Raw genomic sequence first — 21140 nt, 5'->3', positions numbered from 1 at the left:
TTTAAGTAACACTAATAGATATATTAAGCTTAAGAGCCAATAATGTTTTTAACAATTAATTCCAATAAACTAATCACTATCAGACCAATCATCATGCTCCAGCGAATCATCATCAGGATATAAATGGGAAATAATATCAGGAAGCTTCATATTTGATGGAGAAACAAAACCTTTAGCTTCCAAACGAGACACCACCTACCAACATAAAAATACCAGTGAGAAGATAATCATATAATAAGTCGATCAAAACTAAGGATAGTTAGGTAATTCTATATTTATCTCAATTTATCAGCTCTTTTTACTTAACTACTTACAAGATCGTATTGTTATCATTTTAGCCAAACACTCAAAATGATTACATTGCGTGCACATGTAAACACCCTCTAAGTATAGATCTTTGACTTCACTAAACGGTAATTGAAACAAGTTTACCAAAGGATAATTGATAAAGTATACTACAAAAGCTAATAATCATATGATTTTTATACAGACATATTGTCAAAGAAAGTAAACTTTACCTTAGAGCAGAAAACTCCAAGTGTGAGCTCCTTGACATGGCAAAGGCTGATTATAAACCCTTTAAGCATCTCTTCTTCCTCTTCTTTAGAAGTTATGTCGTCATTTATATAATCTAAGTTAGCTTTGACTAAAGAAGACACATTTACCAACAAAAGCTTCCACAAGACCAATTCAGCTTCGATTGTTAGTGATAAAATATTGGGAGCATTGATTCGGATGATATCGGATTCAGATTCATCATAAGGAACAACGTATCCAGAGAGCACCAAGTTCTTAACACTCTTTGAAGCAATATCAAGCAGACTGAAACCATAGCAATCCTCCAATACCATAGTTTCCAATTGAGGACTCCCGGATAGTATATTTTCAGTCAAATCTGTGTTCAATTTAACGTAGTATATACACAATTTCCTAAGATTTTTCCAACTAATAGTCCCAGTTGGATTAAACATGCAGCCTTTTAATGTCAGATCAGTAAAACATGAATTGGTGAAAATATATTGATCTAACACAAACTCTGATTTGAATTCCGTATTCCTTAACGTTAAATGAAGCTCTTCAACTTTACAAGTTATAGCATAACGAATCCAATTCTTGACTTGCGATTCAAACCGAATATCATAAACAGTATATACTACGAATTTCTTGAGCTTCAATTGATGACACTGACTTAGGGTTTTGTCAACGAACAAGACGAAATCATCATCATCTCTATTATGTTTGAAAATCAGAGTAGGTACAAAAGTCCAAAGGTGTTTCCATCGCTTGGAGAGTTTACCTGTTCTAACTGCGTATTTTGAGGAGGGTAAACGAGAGAGAATTTCAAGAAGCAAGCAATCTGGCAACACACTGATCCGATCTTCTCCCTCCTCATCCACGAATTTTAGTAATTTTATCTGATTTGGGGGAATTGGAGGTTGATTGCGTCCTTCCACCGTTTCCATGGCGGCAACAGCATCCTCGTTGCTTTCCCCCGTGCAAGACAGCTACAATACCCGAATCAGTCGCAACTCGCAAGTTTAAACAAATTGTGAACCAAACCCAAACAAAAAGAAGATAAGTATCTTCGTATCAAATCATTTTTTAATGAATGATTATTAGACAAATGTTACAATAACAGTTTAAGAATATATAATAACGATAAAACAACAATGGTAATGATAGTACCTAGTATATATAGATATTTTTACTAGGTTGTTAAAGTTAACAAATAATCTAAGTCGGCTTTTGTTTGACTAGGCTGATGTATTAAAATAAGTAAATATGTACATGACTGTATTAAAATTATTCTGATAATAGTTAATTAGATTATAATCGTGTAAAATGCGCAAATAAATACAAACGTATAAACAAATACATATAAAGATATAAAAAACTAGCAAAATAATAATAATAATAATAATAGATAAAGTAAAACATACTTAGCGTTATCGGTAATATTGAAATGTATAAAAAATATAATGAAATGAACGTATATCTATGATCGTTAAAGGACCTCTTTGTAAACAATATTTTTTTGTTTTATTAGTTAGACGACCTTCCTCATCTTATAAATTGTTTTTATAGTTTTCTGTCATTTTTCATCTTCATTTAAGTTTTTTTTTCGGGATTGAACGAAAAGAAAAACAACATAATTTCGTTGTATGAAAAAAATGGAAGTGTAATGCTACAATTGATATAAAATCCAACAATTATTGTTCATAACATTGGCTTAACTCATATAACTTTTTACAAGTTATTTTTAGAAACTGATTCCTTTGGTTTAGATACCCCTGACATTTGTATCAACATGTGTATATAGTAGGATCCATTCCAAACTTTCACAAAGCAACTAATTATGGGGATAACTCGTTTCCCAAAAAAGTAACACAATTTGAACATTTTTTTTGCATTTAAATCAAAAAAATAGCAACATACTTTGTTTATATCTCGCAATTAACTAAAAAAAACTCGAAAAATATATCAATAAGAAACATTCAGGCTTATCAAGATCTTCCTGTCTGGGTTTAGTAGACAATTTTTCACCAAAATTCTTTATATTCATCTTGTAATCTGTTAAATCCCAAGAAAAATAACTTAACAAAAAGCAAAATAAGACTTCAACATTGGGATGTAGTTAAATGGAATTGAAACAAAAAATCTATCACAATACCAAACTTTAGTTTCACTAAAATAAGTAAAATAAAAATGAGAAAAGTGTCACATGAATCGTGTTGGGTTTAAAAAAATATAACATTCTATAGTTATTTGATGATGAGATTTGAATTATATTTTGATTTGTGAAATGTTTATAATGATTTTTTTGGAATTATATTCAGGTCAATGAAACTTTATGAAAAAAATTGTCGAATATAAGTTAGTGCAAATTTAGATGTCTTTAAATTAAAACGTGCACAAAACATGATTGCTAAAAGTGTAATGTTATTTTATGATTTTGTATAAGTAGGACATTATTTTTAATATGTACAATTAGGAACCAGTGGTTCTTGAAATGTTGGAACCGCAAGGGGTTACATCGGTTCATTAGATTTCGAAGCCTATCACTTCCCACTTTCCAACCCGGTATTTTAAAATTTTATGATTATACAATAAATAAATTAACCAATATAAGAAATAACAAATGAGCTTTAGAAATTAACCATAACAAACTATCAACGCTAACAATTAAACACTAAAATTAACCTGCGGTGCATCATAATCGTCATGAATATGATTTCTAGTGCAAGAGTGTGTTTGTCGGTGAGTGATTGTATATATTTATTGGAAATTTTTTTTTGTTATTTTTGACACTCATGAAAAATCCACAGATTTGAAAATAAATAAATTAAAAAACAAAGCTAGAATGATACCTTTTATTAACTTGCTTGTCTTTCAAAAATTCTTCAATGTAAAATTTCGATTTTATTAGAAAATTTCTTGCAAAGAAGTTTGAAAGTCAATTATCATCATGTGTAAAAGAAATATACTAATTAAGTTAAAATGTATAAAAATTTGAAATCACGGGTTTGCAAATTATCAAAATAACCATGTACATTGAAAAAAATAAATTATTTAAGTTATATTAAAAATAAATTACTTTTCTTTAAACATGTTCCAATCGGTTAAGTTACTTTGGGAACCATAATCACCCACATCAATTTTGGTTTCAGTTAAAATGTAACTTTGTTCAAAACATTGAAAAGCATTTCAATTAAAACAAATATCAGAGTCTAATCCCAAAGATCACGTATTGCAGAAAACACAAACGTATGTGTTGCGATCGCCTTGAGCTCTTTCATTTGAAAACTGGAGTAATTGAAACTGAAAACTATAAGCATAAAGCTTAGTGAGTTCCCCAAATACCACATACCATACATATCCATCGATCCATACAAGTCATACATAACTGCAGGCCATACATACCATTCATATATCATAATCAATAAAGGTGTTATGTGTCGCACATAGTCTTACCATTATGCCACGAGCCACCTCATGATCTTTCTTGCCAGGCCGGGAGCCACAACCCTAGGTCTTACAGACAAGTGCCAGGAGCCACCTCTGGGTCTTCCATGCAAGCATCACAAAGACATCTAGCATACAATCTACAGCTACTGAACAAATAATTGTCAAAGTTCAGACTCCGGTCTGGCATACAATGTGTCAGGAGTCGCCTCCTGGTCTTTCATGCATAATGCCAAAGGCTAACCCCCTGGTCTTCCTACAATACATAAACCAAATGGGACAGAATTGGTGCCTTTGACCTATAGAACAGTGAGGAGACTCACCTCGAATGCTGAGCTCGCTTCAAGAAATCCCTAGATGTTGCACTGACGACTTCCCAAGCTAACAAATACTAAAACGATATCCAGTTAGCAACTGAATTCCAAACCATGATCTATAATCCAAACTTGGGGTAAATTGACCATTTTACCCTGGTCCAACAAGACTCGCAACCAAGACCCAATCCCGAAAATCAAACAAGCCCAAAACCACAAGATCTATAAAAGCCTACTAATGGCCCAATTTTCCATATTTGGCCCAACCCCATATGGGCCTTACCTAAAAGCCCAACAATTCTTGGTCCAATAATTCTTCGACGGCCCAAAGGTCCAAGCCCATTGGGCCTACTAAAATCCAAAACCATTAGGCCCACCAAGGCCCAGTGCAAAATCTTGGACCAACTAGACATGAAACATGCCCAAAGGCCCATAGAACCACGAATGCGGGGCATACGCTCAGTTTACGTTGGGTGTACTCGAGGAATCTGGATCGCGGCCAAAGAGGATGTACGTTGGGTGTACCTCTAGTTATGCGGGGCGTAACCACAGATCCCCCAAACTCAATTTATGACTTAACAGATTAAGCACTTTGCATCTAAACTTCAGGGAACCTCCAACTAAAGCTCTTAATGGATAAAGTCAACACCTATATGCATTTGCATGGCCCAAAGGGTCCCAATAACCATTTTAATCCATTAAAAACCAATCAAGAACATGCATGGACCTTATCTAAGCATCAAGCGTGCATTTTTATAAACTTTTAATCTCGAATCTGCTAAGAGTGGCAACTCAAAGCTTTTGGAGTGGTCTCCAGCCACTAAACCTTCCACATGAGGTCAAAATGGAACCAAAATCCATATAATCATAGATCTCAACTTCTAATGATCAAGCTAAGAACTTCTTACCTTCAATGAGCCGAAAATGTAGCAAGGAGTCCAGATCCACAAGCCTTTCCTTGAACCACCACCTTGCATCAAGCTACCACTTCTTAAAATACACTAAAATCCATAAAAAAAAAAATTCATACAAGGCTCACAACACTCTTGGATGAATCTACCACTCGAAGTTACGGTTTAAGGTTGTAACATCCTGTTTCGGATCATCCGTGATTAGGGTTTGTGGGCTGTAACTCGGGCATGAGGAAGCCTCCGGTTTGCGACAAGTTGCTAGAAGTGTAGGGCATCTTGTCACCTTTTCGTGGATATGAGGTTGATTGGAAACGAAGTTATATAAGTTTTGGCAGGATAAGTCCCTTATTTGAGAAAGGTGGCAGTTGAGTACGTTGGCCATACGTATGTGTACGCTTACGTACTCATGTGTGTGACTTTTAAACGGAGCCACCTAATACGTTGGGCGTGCCAGAGGGTACGTTGGGCATACTAGGCACATAATGAAACCCCTACATAAGGGGTGTCCCTATATAAAGAATGATATGGTCTCATTCCTGGCCACCATCCTCAGATAATAAACCCTCTCAAACCCTAATCCTTGTTCTTGAGCTTATGTGTGTCCATATGAGATCCCTTAAGTGATTTCTTGTGTTCTTGGAGTGAAAAATGAGCTTTTGGAGAAGGAGTGAGAGTCCAGGCCTTGGATCGGAGCATATTTGAGTTGGGAGCTTCATCTAGAGGTATAAAGCTCCAAGCTTTCTCACTCTTTTATTTTGTGCATCATAATAGAGTATTTTAGGGTTTTCCCCGCGTAACCTCACTATGGACTTTTGGGCTAAGTCTCCTTTTGGGCCTTGAGTGTTGGGCTTGTTGCACTAGAGTTTTGGACCATAGGAATATATATATATATATATATATATATATATATATATATATATATATATATGTGTGTGTGTGTGTGTGTGTGTGCGCGCGTGCGTGCCTTGGGCTCTTGAGTTGGGCTTGCCACTTAGACTTGAGAGTTAGGCCTTGGGAGAGCCCATTTTTTATTGGGTCTTAGTAGGCCCAATGGGTTTTTGGTTATGGATGGGTTGGTTAGTGGGCTACCTTTAGACCTAATGAGTGAGAGTTTGGACTTAGTTCCTAATTGGGTTAATTGTGGGTTTGGCTCAAAGATAGAGGTCGGTACGCAGCAGTAGTGTTTATAGGGATTGTTCATCATCCGAGGTGAGTCTTCTCACTATACTTACCGTGAGTGGTATCCTTGTGTAACCGAGGTTTCTTATGTACTTAGCTGTATATTGTGATATTCTGCATTAAGTCTTTGTGATTTATGTTGAGTATTATTGTTATGAGCTTATTGAGTTAGGACCGGAGGGTCTACCCGAGTTGTAGGACCGAAGGGTCTCCACTGAGACACATTGACTGGAGGTTCGTATTGAGTTAGCCTCGAGTGGATAATGTGATGTGTGTGGTATATTGGGGAACTCACTAAGCTTCGTGCTTACCGTGTTATGTGATATGTGTTTCAGGATCTTCTCAGGATCGCGGGAAGGCGCCGGCTTGATTGTATATACCAGAGAAAGAGTTGTGGTTTGAGGATCCTGGATTAAATTTTAAACAATTATGGAGTTGTGTTTTGTAAATTAAATAAATGAGATTTTTGTGAAATGTGTTATGAGAATTTTGTGATTTTAAAAATAAAAATTTTGTTTGAAAATTTACGGTGTTACAAGTTGGTATCAGAGCCTTGGGTTGAGGGATTCGGATGCACCTTCGGGTATATCAGGACTCAAACTGAGGATTTGAGATAAAATGTTCAAAAGAAATGACTTTTCTAAAACGAGTACGAGTTTCTAAGAGAAAAACAAGAAGGAGCAGTGTGTATAATCAGCCAGAGCTTGAACACTGATTTCCCAAAATACCCTTACTTATTTGTGTTATGAATTATTATCGAGATATTAGTGATGCATGCTAGAAGATAGGCTAAGTATTTCATATTTTAAGGCTAGAGTTTCCTGATTTGTGATGCCTTAGCCTAGTAATTTTGCTATATGTGATGTGCTTTAAGTATGTGCGGAGTAAGGGTATCCAATAAGAATCTTTTAGAGAGAGCTTTGAGTAGAGGAGTAATCTAGGAGAGATACCTAGATGAGCTATAACATCCAAAATTCTGGTATGTCTTGAAACCCTAAGGAATGATAAGTTTTGCATAAATGGTCCCTTAAGTACGTTGGGCGTACTAAGTGTACGGTTAGCATACTGCATGGAAGTAGTCGCAGAGGAATCAGAGTACGCTAGGCGTACCTTGAGTTACGTGGGGCGTACGTGCCAGGGACGCAAAACCCTAAATTCCGGACTTGAGGCCTATTTAAACAACTTTAAGTCCCTTGGACTAAACCCTAGAGAGCCTCCACAGCCTTAGAACGTCCATATACTCCTGGAAACCTTGTGAGATCATTTTTGAGCCTTAAATAGTGCATTTGTGGCCTTTTAGTCTGTATTTCAAGAAGAAGGGGTGGTCAAGGAGGGTATGATGGAGATCATGGAGGAGAGACTTAGGGCATTCAGGGCTGATCTTTCTGCGGGTCAGGTTGGTGCCCGAACTCCCTCGTTTCGGGAGTTCAAGGCATGTGGAGCTCCAGAGTTCTCTGGGGTCAGGGACCCCATTGTGAGCAGACACTGGGTAGCAGACATTGAGAATGCCCAACGCACAACTTCTTTCCCGGAGGAGGCAAAGGTTGGATTTGCTTCCTGTATGCTGAGGGACATGGCCTGAGATTGGTGGGGCGAGGTTACTAGCTATGTGCGAGCAGCCGGTGTGGCTGAGATGTCGTGGGCTGAGTTTGTTCGACGTTTCGTTACGGAGTTTGCACCACCTATTGAGGTGCAACGGTTGGTGAGGGAGTTTCATGGGTTGCAGCAGACCACCGAGACGGTGGCGGAGATCACCGCCAAGTTTCAAGTGCGAGCTTTGTTGATTCCTCAGTATGCTACGGATGAGGAGATGAGGCGGACCCGATATCATGCTATGCTGAGGGATGATATTCGGGAGTTTGTGAGCTTTACAGGGTGCAAACCCCTGAACGAGATGGTGGAAAAGGACCGTGAGAGGGAGATGGAGTTGGATTCCCGCACGAAGCAGAAGACTGAGCAGGTACAGGAAGCAGGGATACAGGATAAGAAGCCTACGACCTCTGATTCTTCGGGTAGGGGCCAACAGGGTCGGGGTCGGCGTGTCAAGTGTGGGAGGTTTCATAGTGGGGCTTGTCGGACAGCCGGGATATCAGGATGTTACTCTTGTGGCCAGTAGGGCCACATGAGTAAGGATTGCCCTAAGAAGGTCTTGATATGTTTTCACTGCAATCAGACAGACCCTAAAAAGGCCGATTGTCCGAGGTTGCAGGGAGGAGGAGGATCAGTGTTGGTGCCCGCTCCCACCACTATGAGGATTACTGACGGCCGCCCTGCCAAGGCGGAAGCTCCAGCGGTGAAAAGTCGTGCATTTCAGCTGACTACCGAGGAGGCTCGGGCAGTGCCAGACGTCATGGCTGGTATGTGTTTAATTCTTCTCTGCCTTCTGTTTGTTAAATGCTTATATATATATATATATATATATATATATATATATATATGTATTATGTTTTGTATAGGTACCTTTTTGGTCAATGGTATGTCGGCTCATGTTTTGTTTGATTCGGGTGATACTCGATCGTTCATGTCTCTTGCGCTTAGCAACAAGCTCCGAGACACGCCGGGGACTCTGGATACCCTGCTCGAGGTGGAGATTGCAGATGATCGCACTGTGAGTGATGTGAGGGTATATCAAGACTGTATCCTGAATGTGCATGGTGAGAGGTTTCACGTTGATTTAGTTCCCATACCGTTGTGAGGATTGAAGGTGGTCAATGGGATGGACTGGCTAGGGGCCAATGCGGCCAAGATCAATTGTGAGTAGCAGCTGGTCCGGGTTCGAACCCCAAGGGGGGAGAGTTGGTTATTCAGGGTGAGAGGGCCTCGCAGGGCCTGACCCTCTATTCAGCCGCGAGGGCTAGGAGGTTTTTGCAGCAGGGCTGCATAAGATTTTTGGCTTATGTTTCGGATACGCGAATAGAGGCGGTAACGGATATTGATAGTGTGCAAGTAGTACAGGATTTTCAGGATGTTTTTCCCGAAGAGTTGCTTGGGGTGCCTCTGGTGAGGCAGGTGGAGTTTCACATTGATTTGGTTTCGGGTGCCGCTCCAATAGCCAAGGCACTGTATCGGTTGGCACGACCTAAGATGTAGGAATTATCTACGAAGCTTCAAGTGTTGCTAGACCGAGGGTTCATCCTTCCAAGAAATTCTCCATGGGGAGCACCGATAATTTTCGTGAAAAAGAAGGATGTATTGCACAGGATGGGCATTGATTATAGGGAGCTGAACAAGCTGACGGTGAAAAACCGTTATCCTTTGCCAAGTATTAACGATTTATTTGATCAGCTTCAGGGTGCATCTTGGTTCTCCAAGATTAATCTTCGATCCGGGTATCATCAGATGAGGATTAGGGATGAGGATATACCGAAGACAACTTTTAGGACTCGTTATGGGTATTATGAGTTTGTGGTGATGCCATTTGATCTCAACAATGCCCCAGCAGCATTCATGGATCTCATGAACCGGGTGTGCAGACCGATGTTGGATCAGTCAGTGATCGTTTTTTGTAACATCCAGATTTCACGGATATTATTGTAAAGGATAATCTTGGGTTTCAAGGGGGGACTCGACGAGTTGAGGGTCCAACTCGCCGAGTTGAGTCGGGATCCTTCGGGGGATTTAATGAGTAGACTCGACGAGTCAGAAGAGGGACTTGCCGAGTAGATACTGGTCCGAGAAAAACCCTAAGATCCGGGTGTTGAGCGTATTTAAAGGAAATTATGACCTTGGGGGCGCCTCATATCCTCTGTGAGAAACCCTAAACCACCATGGGAGCTTAGGGTGAGTTCTTATGATGAAATCAAGTGATTTAGTGAGTTATGTGGAAGGACAGGTGCATGAATCAAGCAAGGAATGAGATGGAGGCTGTGGATCTAGCTTATCTTCTCATGGAGCTGCTGTGGAAGTTATGACCTTGCATCCTTTTCATCTAATTGTGATTAGACCTCTAGATCTTGGGAGTTTTAGGGCTTAATTCCCCTCCTTTTATCTTTGAGCTAAGTGAGACATGATCTGAGGTGGGAAACCTCAGATCTGAGCCTTGAGAGGTCCTTAGAGGCTAGATGCCTCGGCTTTAGTGGCCCAAATGAAGGTTGTTGAGAAAAAACCTTCATGAAGAGTGTGTTTTGGCGTTTTGGAGCTATAACTTCGTGCATTAGCGTAAAGATCGAAACTTTACATAAGTATTTAGCCTTGGAATGATAGTTCTATAGATTAGAGTGTTAGATCTGGTTGAAATCGCCTGGTTAAGGAAAATTTTGAATGGACTCGTCGAGTCAATGAGCCGACTCGACGAGTCGGCTAGGGTTTCATGTCTGGACTGAATTGCGATTTAGCCCGGCGAGTCGTGGGGTCGGCTCGAGGAGTTAAGCCGGATCTTCAAGAGACTTCGGGAAGGTGAGTGAACTCGACGATTCACAAAGGTGTAATCTCCGAGTCGGGCCAAGTGGGACTATTGACTTGAGTTGACTTCTGTTGACTGTGGGGTCTTGGTCAACATAAGTAATAGAGACCTTGGAGGGGTAAAATTGTCTTTTATCCACTTCCCAATTAGAAAGGGAAAGAGTAATCATCGGTTAATTAGAGTTGAGATTTCGAGTGTTAATTAGAGATATTTGCCTTATGTGTTAGGCGGTGGCGAGTTCGAGATTCGAGTGCGAGGATAACTGCTTTCTGCTTGCTAGGTGAGTCTTTTCACTATACTTTACCTTGAGTGGTAATTAGAGTTATGTGAAAGAGTTATTGTATGCTATTTATGTGATGTGTTGCACTGCATTATTTCTATGTGATTTATGTTGTGTGTATATCAGTGTGTATCAGAGTTAGAACCGGAAGGTTCACAAAGCTAGGACCAGAGGGTCCACAGAGTTAGGGCCAGAGGGCCCACAGAGTTATAGCCTCGAGTGGCTAGTATGTGTTATGTGGGGTATTTTGGGGAACTCACTAAGCTTCGTGCTTACCGTGTTATGTGTTATGTGTTTCTGGTTTTCCTCTCGGAATCGCGGGACGGCACCGGCTTGATTGTACACACCAGAGAAAGAGTTATGAGGATCCTGGATTATTAATGGAGTTGTGCTTTGTAATTGAATAAAAGAGATTTTTATACGAGATGTAATGAAGAGTATGCATTTTTCAAAATGAAAAAAGATTGTTTTAAATTTTCATGTCGTTACATTTTTATTGATGATATCCTGGTTTACTCAAAAACCAGGGAGCAACACGAGCAACACTTGAGAGAGGTGTTGGAGACTTTGAGGGTGGAGAAGCCTTATGCAAAGTTCTCCAAATGTGATTTCTGGCTGCGGGAAGTGCAGTTTTTGGGGCATGTCATCAGTCAAGAGGGTATTTCGGTTGACCCATCTAAGGTGGAGGTTGTGATGCGATGGGAGGTACAGAGGAATGCCTCAGAGATTCGTAGCTTCTTGGGTTTAGCGGGTTACTGTCGGAGGTTTATCCAGGATTTCTCCAATATTGTTGTGCCATTGACCCGTTTGACCAAGAATAATGTGACTTTCCGGTGGGATGAGGATCAGCAGAGGGCTTTTGAGACCCTGAGGCAGAGGTTATGCGAGGCTCCAGTCCTAGTACTGCCTGAGGGGTTGGATGATTTAGTGGTATATTATGATGCATCGATTTCAGGGTTGGGTGTAGTGTTGATGTAGAGGGGGAATGTGATTGCTTATGCCTCAAGGCAGTTGAAGCCTCATAAGGAAAATTACCCCACGCATGATCTAGAGTTGGGGGCGGTGGTGTTTTCTCTCAAGATTTGGAGGCATTATTTGTATGGGGTGCGATTCATTATTTGTACCGATCACAAGAGTCTAAAGTATTTGATGGATCAGCAAATCCTTAATATGTGGCAGAGGAGATGGTTGGATGTGCTGAAGGGTTATGATTGCGAGATCCTATACCATCCAGGGAAGGCCAATGTGGTGGCCGATTTATTGAGTCGCAAGGCGACGGGGTCCCCAATCAGGGATATTCTTATGAGGATGACTGTGAGTTCTCCTTTGTTGGACATGATTTGAGGGGCCCAGGTCGAGGGGGTGAAGAAATAGAATTGGAAAATGGAGAAAATTCGGGTGCAATATCCTTTGTTTGTTAAGGATAGTCGCGGCTTGTTGACGGAGTGTGGCCGAGTATGGGTGTCGGTATCAGGGGGAGTGAGGCAGAGGTTGTTAGAGGAGGCACATAAGTCCAAGTTTTCTATACATCCAAGTGCGAAAAAAATGTATAGGGACTTGAGGCTGAGTTATTGGTGGCCTTGCATGAAGCAGGAGATCGCCTGGTTTGTGGAGCGATGCTTGAACTGTAGGAAGGTCAAGGTCGAGCATCAACGGACTCATGGCAAGGTTCAGCAGTTACCCATTCCCATGTGGAAGTGGGAAGATATCACCATGGACTTCATTACGAAGCTACCGAGGATGGCGAGGGGAGTGGATGTCATATGGTTTATCATAGACAGACTGACGAAGAGTGCCCACTTCGTTCCGATCTCTGAGAGTATATCCGAAGAAAAGTTGGCGAACATCTATGTTCGAGAAGTGGTGGCTAGGCACGGGGTGCCGGTGTCAGTGGTTTCGGATAGGGATGTTCGGTTTACATCCAGGTTTTGGAAAAAGTTCCACGAGGGATTGGGTACTCAACTACACTTCAATACAGCATATCACCCTCAGACTGACGGTCAGAGTGAGAGGACGATCCATACATTGGAGGACATGCTGCGAGCATACGTGCTAGATTTTGGAGGAAGTTGGGATACGTACCTCCCACTGGCAGAGTTCTCGTACAATAACAGTTATCATGCCAGTATCGATCGAGCTACATTCAAGATATTATATGGTCGGAGATGCAGGACTCCAGTATGCTGGGACGAGGTTGGACAACGGGTGATGGGAAGCACGGAGGTGGTACCCAAGATCACCGGGTTGATCCAACAGGTGCACGACCGGTTGCGGGTCGCGTAGAGCCGTCAGAAGAGTTATGCTAATCGACGGCAATCAGATCTTGAGTTTCTGGTGGGGGATTTTGTTTTGCTGAAGGTGTCACCCTGGAAGGAGATTATCAGGTTTCGTAAGAGAGGCAAGTTGGGGCCTCGATTTATAGGCCCGTTCAGGATCATAGCCCGAGTAAGCAATGCAGCCTATCATTTAGAGCTTCCTGAGGAGCTTAGTCAGATTCCTAACACCTTCCACGTGTTTCAGCATCGGACGTGTGTTGCTGACGAGTCCTCGGCTATATCCTTGGATGATATTAAGGTGGATGGGGGGCTGAATTATGTCGAGAGGCCGATTGCCATTCTAGACAGGAAGACGATTGGACTTCGGAACAAGGAAGTAAAGTTGGTAAAGGTGAAATGGCAGCACCGAAGGGGATCCAAATGGACTTGGGAGCCAGAGGAGGAGATGCGGGAGCATTACCCCGAACTTTTTTCAGCCACGGACTTCGAGGGCGAAGTCTAGTTCAAGTGGGGGAGAGTTGTAACATCCAAAATTCTGGTATGTCTTGAAACCCTACGGAATGATAATTTTTGCATAAATGGTCCCTTAAGTATGTTGGGCGTACTTAAGAGTACGCTTAGCGTACTGCATGGAAGTGGTCGCGGAGGAATCAGAGTACGTTGGGCGTACCTTGAGTTACGCGGGGTGTACGCGCCATGAACGCAAAACACTAAATTTTGGACTTGAGGCATATTTAAACAAGTTTAAGTCCCTTGGACTAAACCCTAGAGAGCCTCCACAGCCTTAGAATGTCCATATACTCTTGGAAACCTTGTGAGATCATTCTTGAGCCTTAACGAGTGCATTTGTGGCCTTTTAGTGTGTGTTTCAAGAAGAAGGGGTGGTCAAGCAATCCTAACACCTTCCACGTGTTTCAGCATCGGACGTGTGTTGCTGACGAGTCCTCGGCTATATCCTTGGATGATATTAAGGTGGATGGGGGGCTGAATTATGTCGAGAGGCCGATTGCCATTCTAGACAGGAAGACGAATGGACTTCGGAACAAGGAAGTAAAGTTGGTAAAGGTGAAATGGCAGCACCGAAGGGGATCCAAATGGACTTGGGAGCCAGAGGAGGAGATGCGGGAGCATTACCCCGAACTTTTTTCAGCCACGGACTTCGAGGGCGAAGTCTAGTTCAAGTGGGGGAGAGTTGTAACATCCAAAATTCTGGTATGTCTTGAAACCCTACGGAATGATAATTTTTGCATAAATGGTCCCTTAAGTATGTTGGGCGTACTTAAGAGTACGCTTAGCGTACTGCATGGAAGTGGTCGCGGAGGAATCAGAGTACGTTGGGCGTACCTTGAGTTACGCGGGGTGTACGCGCCATGAACGCAAAACACTAAATTTTGGACTTGAGGCATATTTAAACAAGTTTAAGTCCCTTGGACTAAACCCTAGAGAGCCTCCACAGCCTTAGAATGTCCATATACTCTTGGAAACCTTGTGAGATCATTCTTGAGCCTTAACGAGTGCATTTGTGGCCTTTTAGTGTGTGTTTCAAGAAGAAGGGGTGGTCAAGCAAGCTTGCATCAAGTGGGTACTTCAAGATCCTGCACCAAAATCATCTTGCAAAGCTTCTGGAGGTAAAAAGCTTGCACCTTTCCTTTCTAATATTTAGATCTAGCTAGGGTTTTGGTGGTTTGTTCCTTTGATGAACTTTGGACATCTTTTGTTGAGCTAAGCCTCCCCATTTGATATGAAGGGTAGATATGAGCCCCCCTAGTCATTTAGAAGTATAAAAATGGAAGCCTGATGAGAGATTTGACCTCATGCATGGGTAAAAGACCTTGGAAAGGTCTTAATGGAGTAGTCGGGTGTGTATGAGACATGAAAGGGCATAAAGTTGCCAACTTTATGCCATAGGACATCTTTTCAGACTTAGATCTAGCTTTTGGACGTGAAGGATTCGAGCATTAAGCACTAAATGGAAAGAGTGCTTAAAATGGTTGTACGCTGGGCGTAACTGGCTATACGCGGCGCGTAGTCCCTAAACCTTCAGTACGCTATGCGTACCAGGGTGTTACGTTGGGAGTACGCAGCTCAGTTGGGCCCTAAGCTTTTTTGGGCCTTTGGGCCTTATTTGGTTGTTGGGCTTGATTGGATTCTGTGAGTTAGAGGCCTTTTCATCTGTTTGGGCCGTGGACTTATTGGTTGGGTCTTATTAGGACAAGGGGCCCATTAAGGATATTGGACTTGGACTTTGAGGCCCATTTGCAAGAAAAGTGTAATTAGGCCTTGGGGGTAGAGTTTGAAGGTTGGGCCTTTCCTTGGATAATTTAAGGTCTTATCATTGATTATATTAGTATTGTTATTATTAAGCTCAGGAGGTTGCGGATTTTTAGGAGGACAGTATTCGTATTCATCGGTCGGAGGTGAGTCTTCTCACCATACCTACGGGTCTACGACACCAAAGCGAGCCCATTATGTGAACATGTTATGTTTGTGTTATTCATTTATGAATTGATATGTTATGTGATATTATGTTGGTATGGAAGACCCCGGGGGGAGCCCGTGGCATTGGATATAAGACCATGTGGGGTAACCCATGGCATTCCTAGGTAAAGACCATGTGGGGTAGCCCATGGCATTGTATGTAAGGCCATGTGGGGTATCCTATGGCAGTCCTAGGTAAAGACCATGTGGGGTAGCCCATGGCATTCTTGCTGAATCGTATTGCATGGTTTTTGTGGCATAATTATAGCTTTATTAGCTATCAGGATATGTGTATGTGAATGTGTGTGGTACGCTATGGGAAACTCACTAAGCATTTTGCTTACAGGTTGTTGATTTGTTTCAGGTACTTCTAAGCCCAAGTGCAAGGGCAAGGCGTGATGACGCGCCGTGCACTCTATCTCTCTTTTTAGTGTGTTTGGGACCCTCTGATGTTTTAAAAAAGGAAAACAATGATGTAATGAATGTTGATTTGGAAACAAATGTTTTGGGAATTTATGATTTATGAGATTGGTTTTGATTAACTAAAATTGAAAATTTTCTTTGTAAAAAAATTGGGTCGTTACATGAGCATTAGAGGAGCCTACTGAGGGAGTAGTTAGATGCATGCGAGATGTAGGGTTGCTTGGGTTCGGTGATATCTTTTGAGTGTGAGTAGAGTAAGTGGAGTTGTAACCTAGAGTGGTTTTATGTGTTGGTGGAGATTATTCGATGCCCGAATGTTGCTTGCTTCGTGCTTTATGGAACTCTTGATGATGGGAGTCAGTTACTAAATGAATATGACGATATTCAGGAGGTAGATGGATGGCATCAAAAGGAGTTCTTCAGCAGCTAATGGAAGAGAAGTGAGAGAACTTAGTAAGAACCTAGGGAGTGACCTTAGTCAAATGAGTATGCTGATAAAGGAGAGTATTCGCTGGGGAGCGACCAGGTTTAATGGGATTGGTGATCGAGAAGGTTAAGCAGCTACTTAGTAAATCTGGGACGATCCGTGTGGAAGGTATGGGTAGATGTGGTAGGTAGAATAGGCCCATACTACTGAAAGCAGAGGACCCGTACTCGAAACAGGGAGAATTCCAAAGGTTCTAAGTAGTAGAATGAGAGGTGATAACATGGTTCGAGTACCATGATTCATAGCATATTGAAAGGTGATAACATGGTTCGAGTACCATGATTCGTAGCAGATTGAGAGGTGATAACATGGTTCGAGTACCATGATTCATAGCAAACTGAGGGGTGATCCCATGGTCCAAGTACCATGATTCGTGGCGGATAGTGCTTCTGGTTTTACCAGTTATCCTGTTGTGATTGATTAGACTGAGATTAGATAAGATTGAGTGTGGGGCCAGAGGGTCATGTCGACCGATTTTCAATGGAGCATACCTTGAGAGGGCGATCGAGTTAGTTTTCGAGAGATTATATTGGTGAGATGACAGCTAGAGTCACAAGACTCGGGGATGAGTAGAGATGATGCTTATTAGAGGATCATGATCTGAGCTGAGCAATCGACCGATAGATAAGGCGTCACCTTCTGTGACAAGAGTTGTGCTATCCCCATTTCCTAGGAGAACTAAAAGAGATACCGAGCTTCCGGTTTCAGAGTTTGGAGGTAAACCCCATGGGGTAGCATAGGGTTGCAACCTTTTCACCAGAGTATTTGGGCAGTATGTTTGTTGTGGGGTATTTCTTATACCATGAGAGAGTCATTAGCGGGATTAAGATAGAAGAGAACAAGGTGGTGCCTTATTAAGGGAGGCATACTTTTATGAACAGTTCCAAGTGATTAAGAGGAGTATATCGGGGCGGTGGCCCTCATTGTCTACGTTGTGCATCGACTGTGAGAGTGAGGTCTCCTGTTTTTATGATGATTATTGTGATGGGAGGCTGGGTGAGGAATTAGAGACGAGATGCGTGATAGTGCATTATTTCCAGATTGAGAGTCAGGACTGATTCGAAATAGTTGGGGTATCCGGCGGTGTGTCGGTCTGAGGCTTCGAGATGACTAGAGGCAGTCACGTGGGAGGATTCTGAGGTTTTTGTCTAAGTCATGGGATATTTGGAGTTGCTTGGTTTCCATTAGGAAGATAATTAAGTGATCATGTGGTACGTTCCAAGAATCAAGTGTGATGTACCTGGTGAAACAGTCTATGGAATAGATTGTTGGTATGCCAATTGGTGATGGTTCGAACCCTGAGTGGTGGAGAATTGGGTATTCTATTGAGAGGATCACCAATGCGTTGAAGTGCGGTTAGAGAACTGGGTATGGAGATTTGCGGTGCGGACATATGAGACATGGGTTATTGGTGGATGAGGCGAGGTGAAAGGCTAGATGACGTATGTATATGTGCTTAAGAAAGGATGAGTGAATCCACGGCAGGTGGCCGTTGGTCAGAGAATTTATTGTGGCCAAGGATTTTTCAGGTTTGGAAATGTTGAGTTCGAGGCGATTGGGTCGCTGTGTTCAGGGTGCAATAGTTGAGATTTGCGGGTATATGTATAGATTGAGATCTATACTCCAGGAGGGGCAACGGTTGATTTGTCAACCAATTTCAGAGTCGGTATGAGTAGTTTTGTATGGGTCGCGATCAGTAGAGGATGAGCTTTGGATTTTCGTCAACGTGTATTCAGTCGTTGAGGATTCCTCCATGTTTCAATTTGGGAGATGGTAGTATTTCGAGGTTTCAAGTTGCGTAAGTATAAGATTAATGGTTGAGGCTAGACATCGTGAGATGCTATCATGGCGTACCGTGGTACCCGAGTATGATGTCCTAGTTTTTGGTCATGTTGAGACTCGAGTTGTGAGATGGCGAGTGGAGTACCGAGTGATTTTTGTTCCAGTGGGAATCCATCAGTTAATTGTCACCGGAGTGGGACTATCTAAGGGTGTATCAGTGCTGAGACTAGTACCTTCCCTACGAGAACTTACATCAGGAGTGGTGGTGCATAAGCTTAGTGGGTGTAAGCACCTATCTATGTTGGGCTGCGGAGCATGAGTTGGGGAACTCAGTGTAGTGATGATTTGATGATGAGATTATCAGGTGATAAGAGAGCAAGTGGATCTGAGTGGGAGAAATCGCTTGGGTTATCAGGAAAAACCATGGAGTGAGCCCATGGTGAGTCAGTGAGCGAGAGAGTGTTGTAAGACTACGGGGAGCCATAGCATCCATGAGTAAGTGGGAGAGGGTATCATGGTACTGCGGGGAGCCGTAGTACTCACTAGTCAGCGAGAGAGTGTCATGATACTACGGAGAGCTGTAGTATTCATTGGTTAGCAGGTGAGTGTTGTGATATTGCGGGGAGCTGTAGTACTCACTAGTCAGTGAGAGAGTATCATGGTACTACGGGGATCCGTAGTATTCACTGGTTAGCGAGAAAGTGTTGTGCTACTGCGGGAAGTCGTAGCATTCACGAGTCAGTGAGACGGTGTCGTAAGTCTGCGAGGAGCCGTAGCATTCATGAGTCAATAAAGAGTATCTTAAGACTACGGGGAGAACTGTATCACTGAATAGTCGATAAAAGTGAATATTGTTCTGTGGGGAGTTGTAGTATTCACTAGTCAGAGTATGACGCGGCGGAGTTCTTAGGCTTGGGTAGCCTTACCGGTTGAGTCTTCAGGAGCCTAGTTTCTGGACCAGGGGCGAGACTGGGGTCTCTATGTAGGTCGGGAATTGTTATATCCCGAGTTGAGGAGGTATTACCGTAATCGGAAGGAATTGGAGAGATGGTGTGTTCATAAATTCGTGAATCGAGGGTATGGGTTGAGTATCAGATTGGAAATGAGTGGTTCCAATTCTGCTGTTGAATCAGACTCTTGAGTTGAGTTTGGGACAATTCGTGTATTGAGTAGGCGAGATGAGGTTCCAGATTCATAGATGGGTTTAATTTTTAGGGGTATTGATCTCCATCTGATGTCTTAGACCGAAGTGGGTCAGTTTCGTTAGTATGGAAAGAACCGCGAGACACATGGAACCAGTAGGTGGTAGAAGACAGAGGTCGGAGGTGAGACGACTTCAGATGGGGTTGTAGTATTCGCTTGGGGTAAAGAAAGCTTCGTGAATTGTGTGTCACAATGAGCCGAGATAGATATTGTGAGAAGGAAGCCGATAAGTCGTTTTATTGGGTGCGCAGTGGGTAGCCTTTGTAGGTTCAAATATTGGGTCGGAGTTGACCTGGTGCTCAATGTTGGAAGGGACATTTGAGATGAACCGGGGCTTATGATTGAGGGTGTCAGAGGATTGTTCTGAGCTGGCTTGACCATTTTGCCTGAGGACAGAGTTTTGAGGATCATTCCTTCAGAAGAGTTCTGATAGTTGTTTAGGCGGTGGGTCCTTAGTGGGATATGACCATTCCGTTCCTTTTGAGTTACAATCGGGATCGATTAGAGAATCAGAATTGGTAGAGTGTTCCTAGAGTCTGTTATTCGATGAGCAATTAACATGATAATATTTTGAGAGGGTGGTTTGATATGACCACTAGAGTTTTCAAGTTCTGGAGAGACAGATTGAGTACCACAGTGGCATAAGGGTCTGTCCTTCTTTAGGGTCGGGAGTTCCTATTCGGTTCAAGTATCTTTGGAAGAGATTGTTGTACGATATGAGGTCCTTTCGGTGGTGCTTCTTGGGTTATTGGATTCGATCTATGTGTGACAAGGAGTGATTTCGAGGGCGAAATCTAATTCAAGTGGGGGAGAATTGTAACATCCTGTTTCGGATCGTCCGTGATTAGTGTTCATGAGCTGCAACCCAGGCATGAGGAAGCCTCAGGGTTGCGACAAGTTGCTAGAAGTGTAGGGCATCTTGTCACCTTTCCGTGGATATAAGGTTGATTGGAAACGGAGTTATATCAAGGAAGCTATGTAAGTTTGAAGTTTTGGCAGGATAAGTCCCTTATTTGAGATAGGTGGCAGCTGAGTACGCTGGGCGTACGTGTGTGTGCGCTTAGCGTACTCATGTGTGTGCCTTTTAAGCGGAGCCACCTAATATGTTGGGCGTACCAGAGGGTACGTTGGGCGTACTAGGCACAAAATGTAAACCCTAAATGAGGGGTATCCCTATATAAAGAATGAGATGCCCTCATTCCTACCCACCATCCTCAAACAATAAATCCTCTTAAACTCTAATCCTCGTTCTTGAGCTTTTGTGTGTCCATTTGAGAGCCCTTAAGTGATTTTGTGTGCTCTTGAAGTGAATAAGGAGCTTTGGAGAAGAAGGAGTGAGAGTCCAGGCCATGGATTTGAGCATATTTGAGTTGGGAGCTTCATCTAAAGGTATAAAGCTCCAAGCTTTCTCACTCTTTTGTTTTGTGCATCATAATAGAGTA

At 42.3% G+C, this 21140-nt stretch overlaps 1 protein-coding gene across 1 annotated transcript; it reads right to left on the bottom strand.

Annotated features, from left to right (window-relative positions):
- Nucleotides 1-1624, bottom strand: LOC145064825 (F-box protein At5g03100-like). The gene is made up of 2 exons (XM_079012191.1): nucleotides 519-1624; nucleotides 1-195 (listed from the first exon to the last, which is right to left on the bottom strand). The coding sequence occupies exons 1-2, from the start codon at nucleotides 1461-1463 to the stop codon at nucleotides 70-72; spliced, it is 1071 nt and encodes a 356-aa protein (XP_078868317.1). The 5' UTR covers nucleotides 1464-1624; the 3' UTR covers nucleotides 1-69.
- Nucleotides 1625-21140: the final 19516 nt, after the last annotated feature.

Source organism: Lactuca serriola, chromosome 7 (assembly GCF_051521515.1).
Source record: "Lactuca serriola cultivar US96UC23 chromosome 7, Lser_US96UC23_V15, whole genome shotgun sequence".
In the NCBI taxonomy this organism is placed as follows: domain Eukaryota; kingdom Viridiplantae; phylum Streptophyta; class Magnoliopsida; order Asterales; family Asteraceae; genus Lactuca; species Lactuca serriola.
Note: the sequence above shows the minus strand (reverse complement) of the source record. Positions and strands in the feature narration are given on the sequence as shown.

Excerpts from the sequence above, each read along its gene's own strand:
- LOC145064825 (XM_079012191.1), bottom strand. The coding sequence starts at position 1,463 with ATGGAAACGGTGGAAGGACGCAATCAACCTCCAATTCCCCCAAATCAG. Across the intron at positions 196-518 it reads TTGGAGTTTTCTGCTCTAAG|GTGGTGTCTCGTTTGGAAGC; the intron begins GTAAAGTTTACT and ends TTATGTTGGTAG.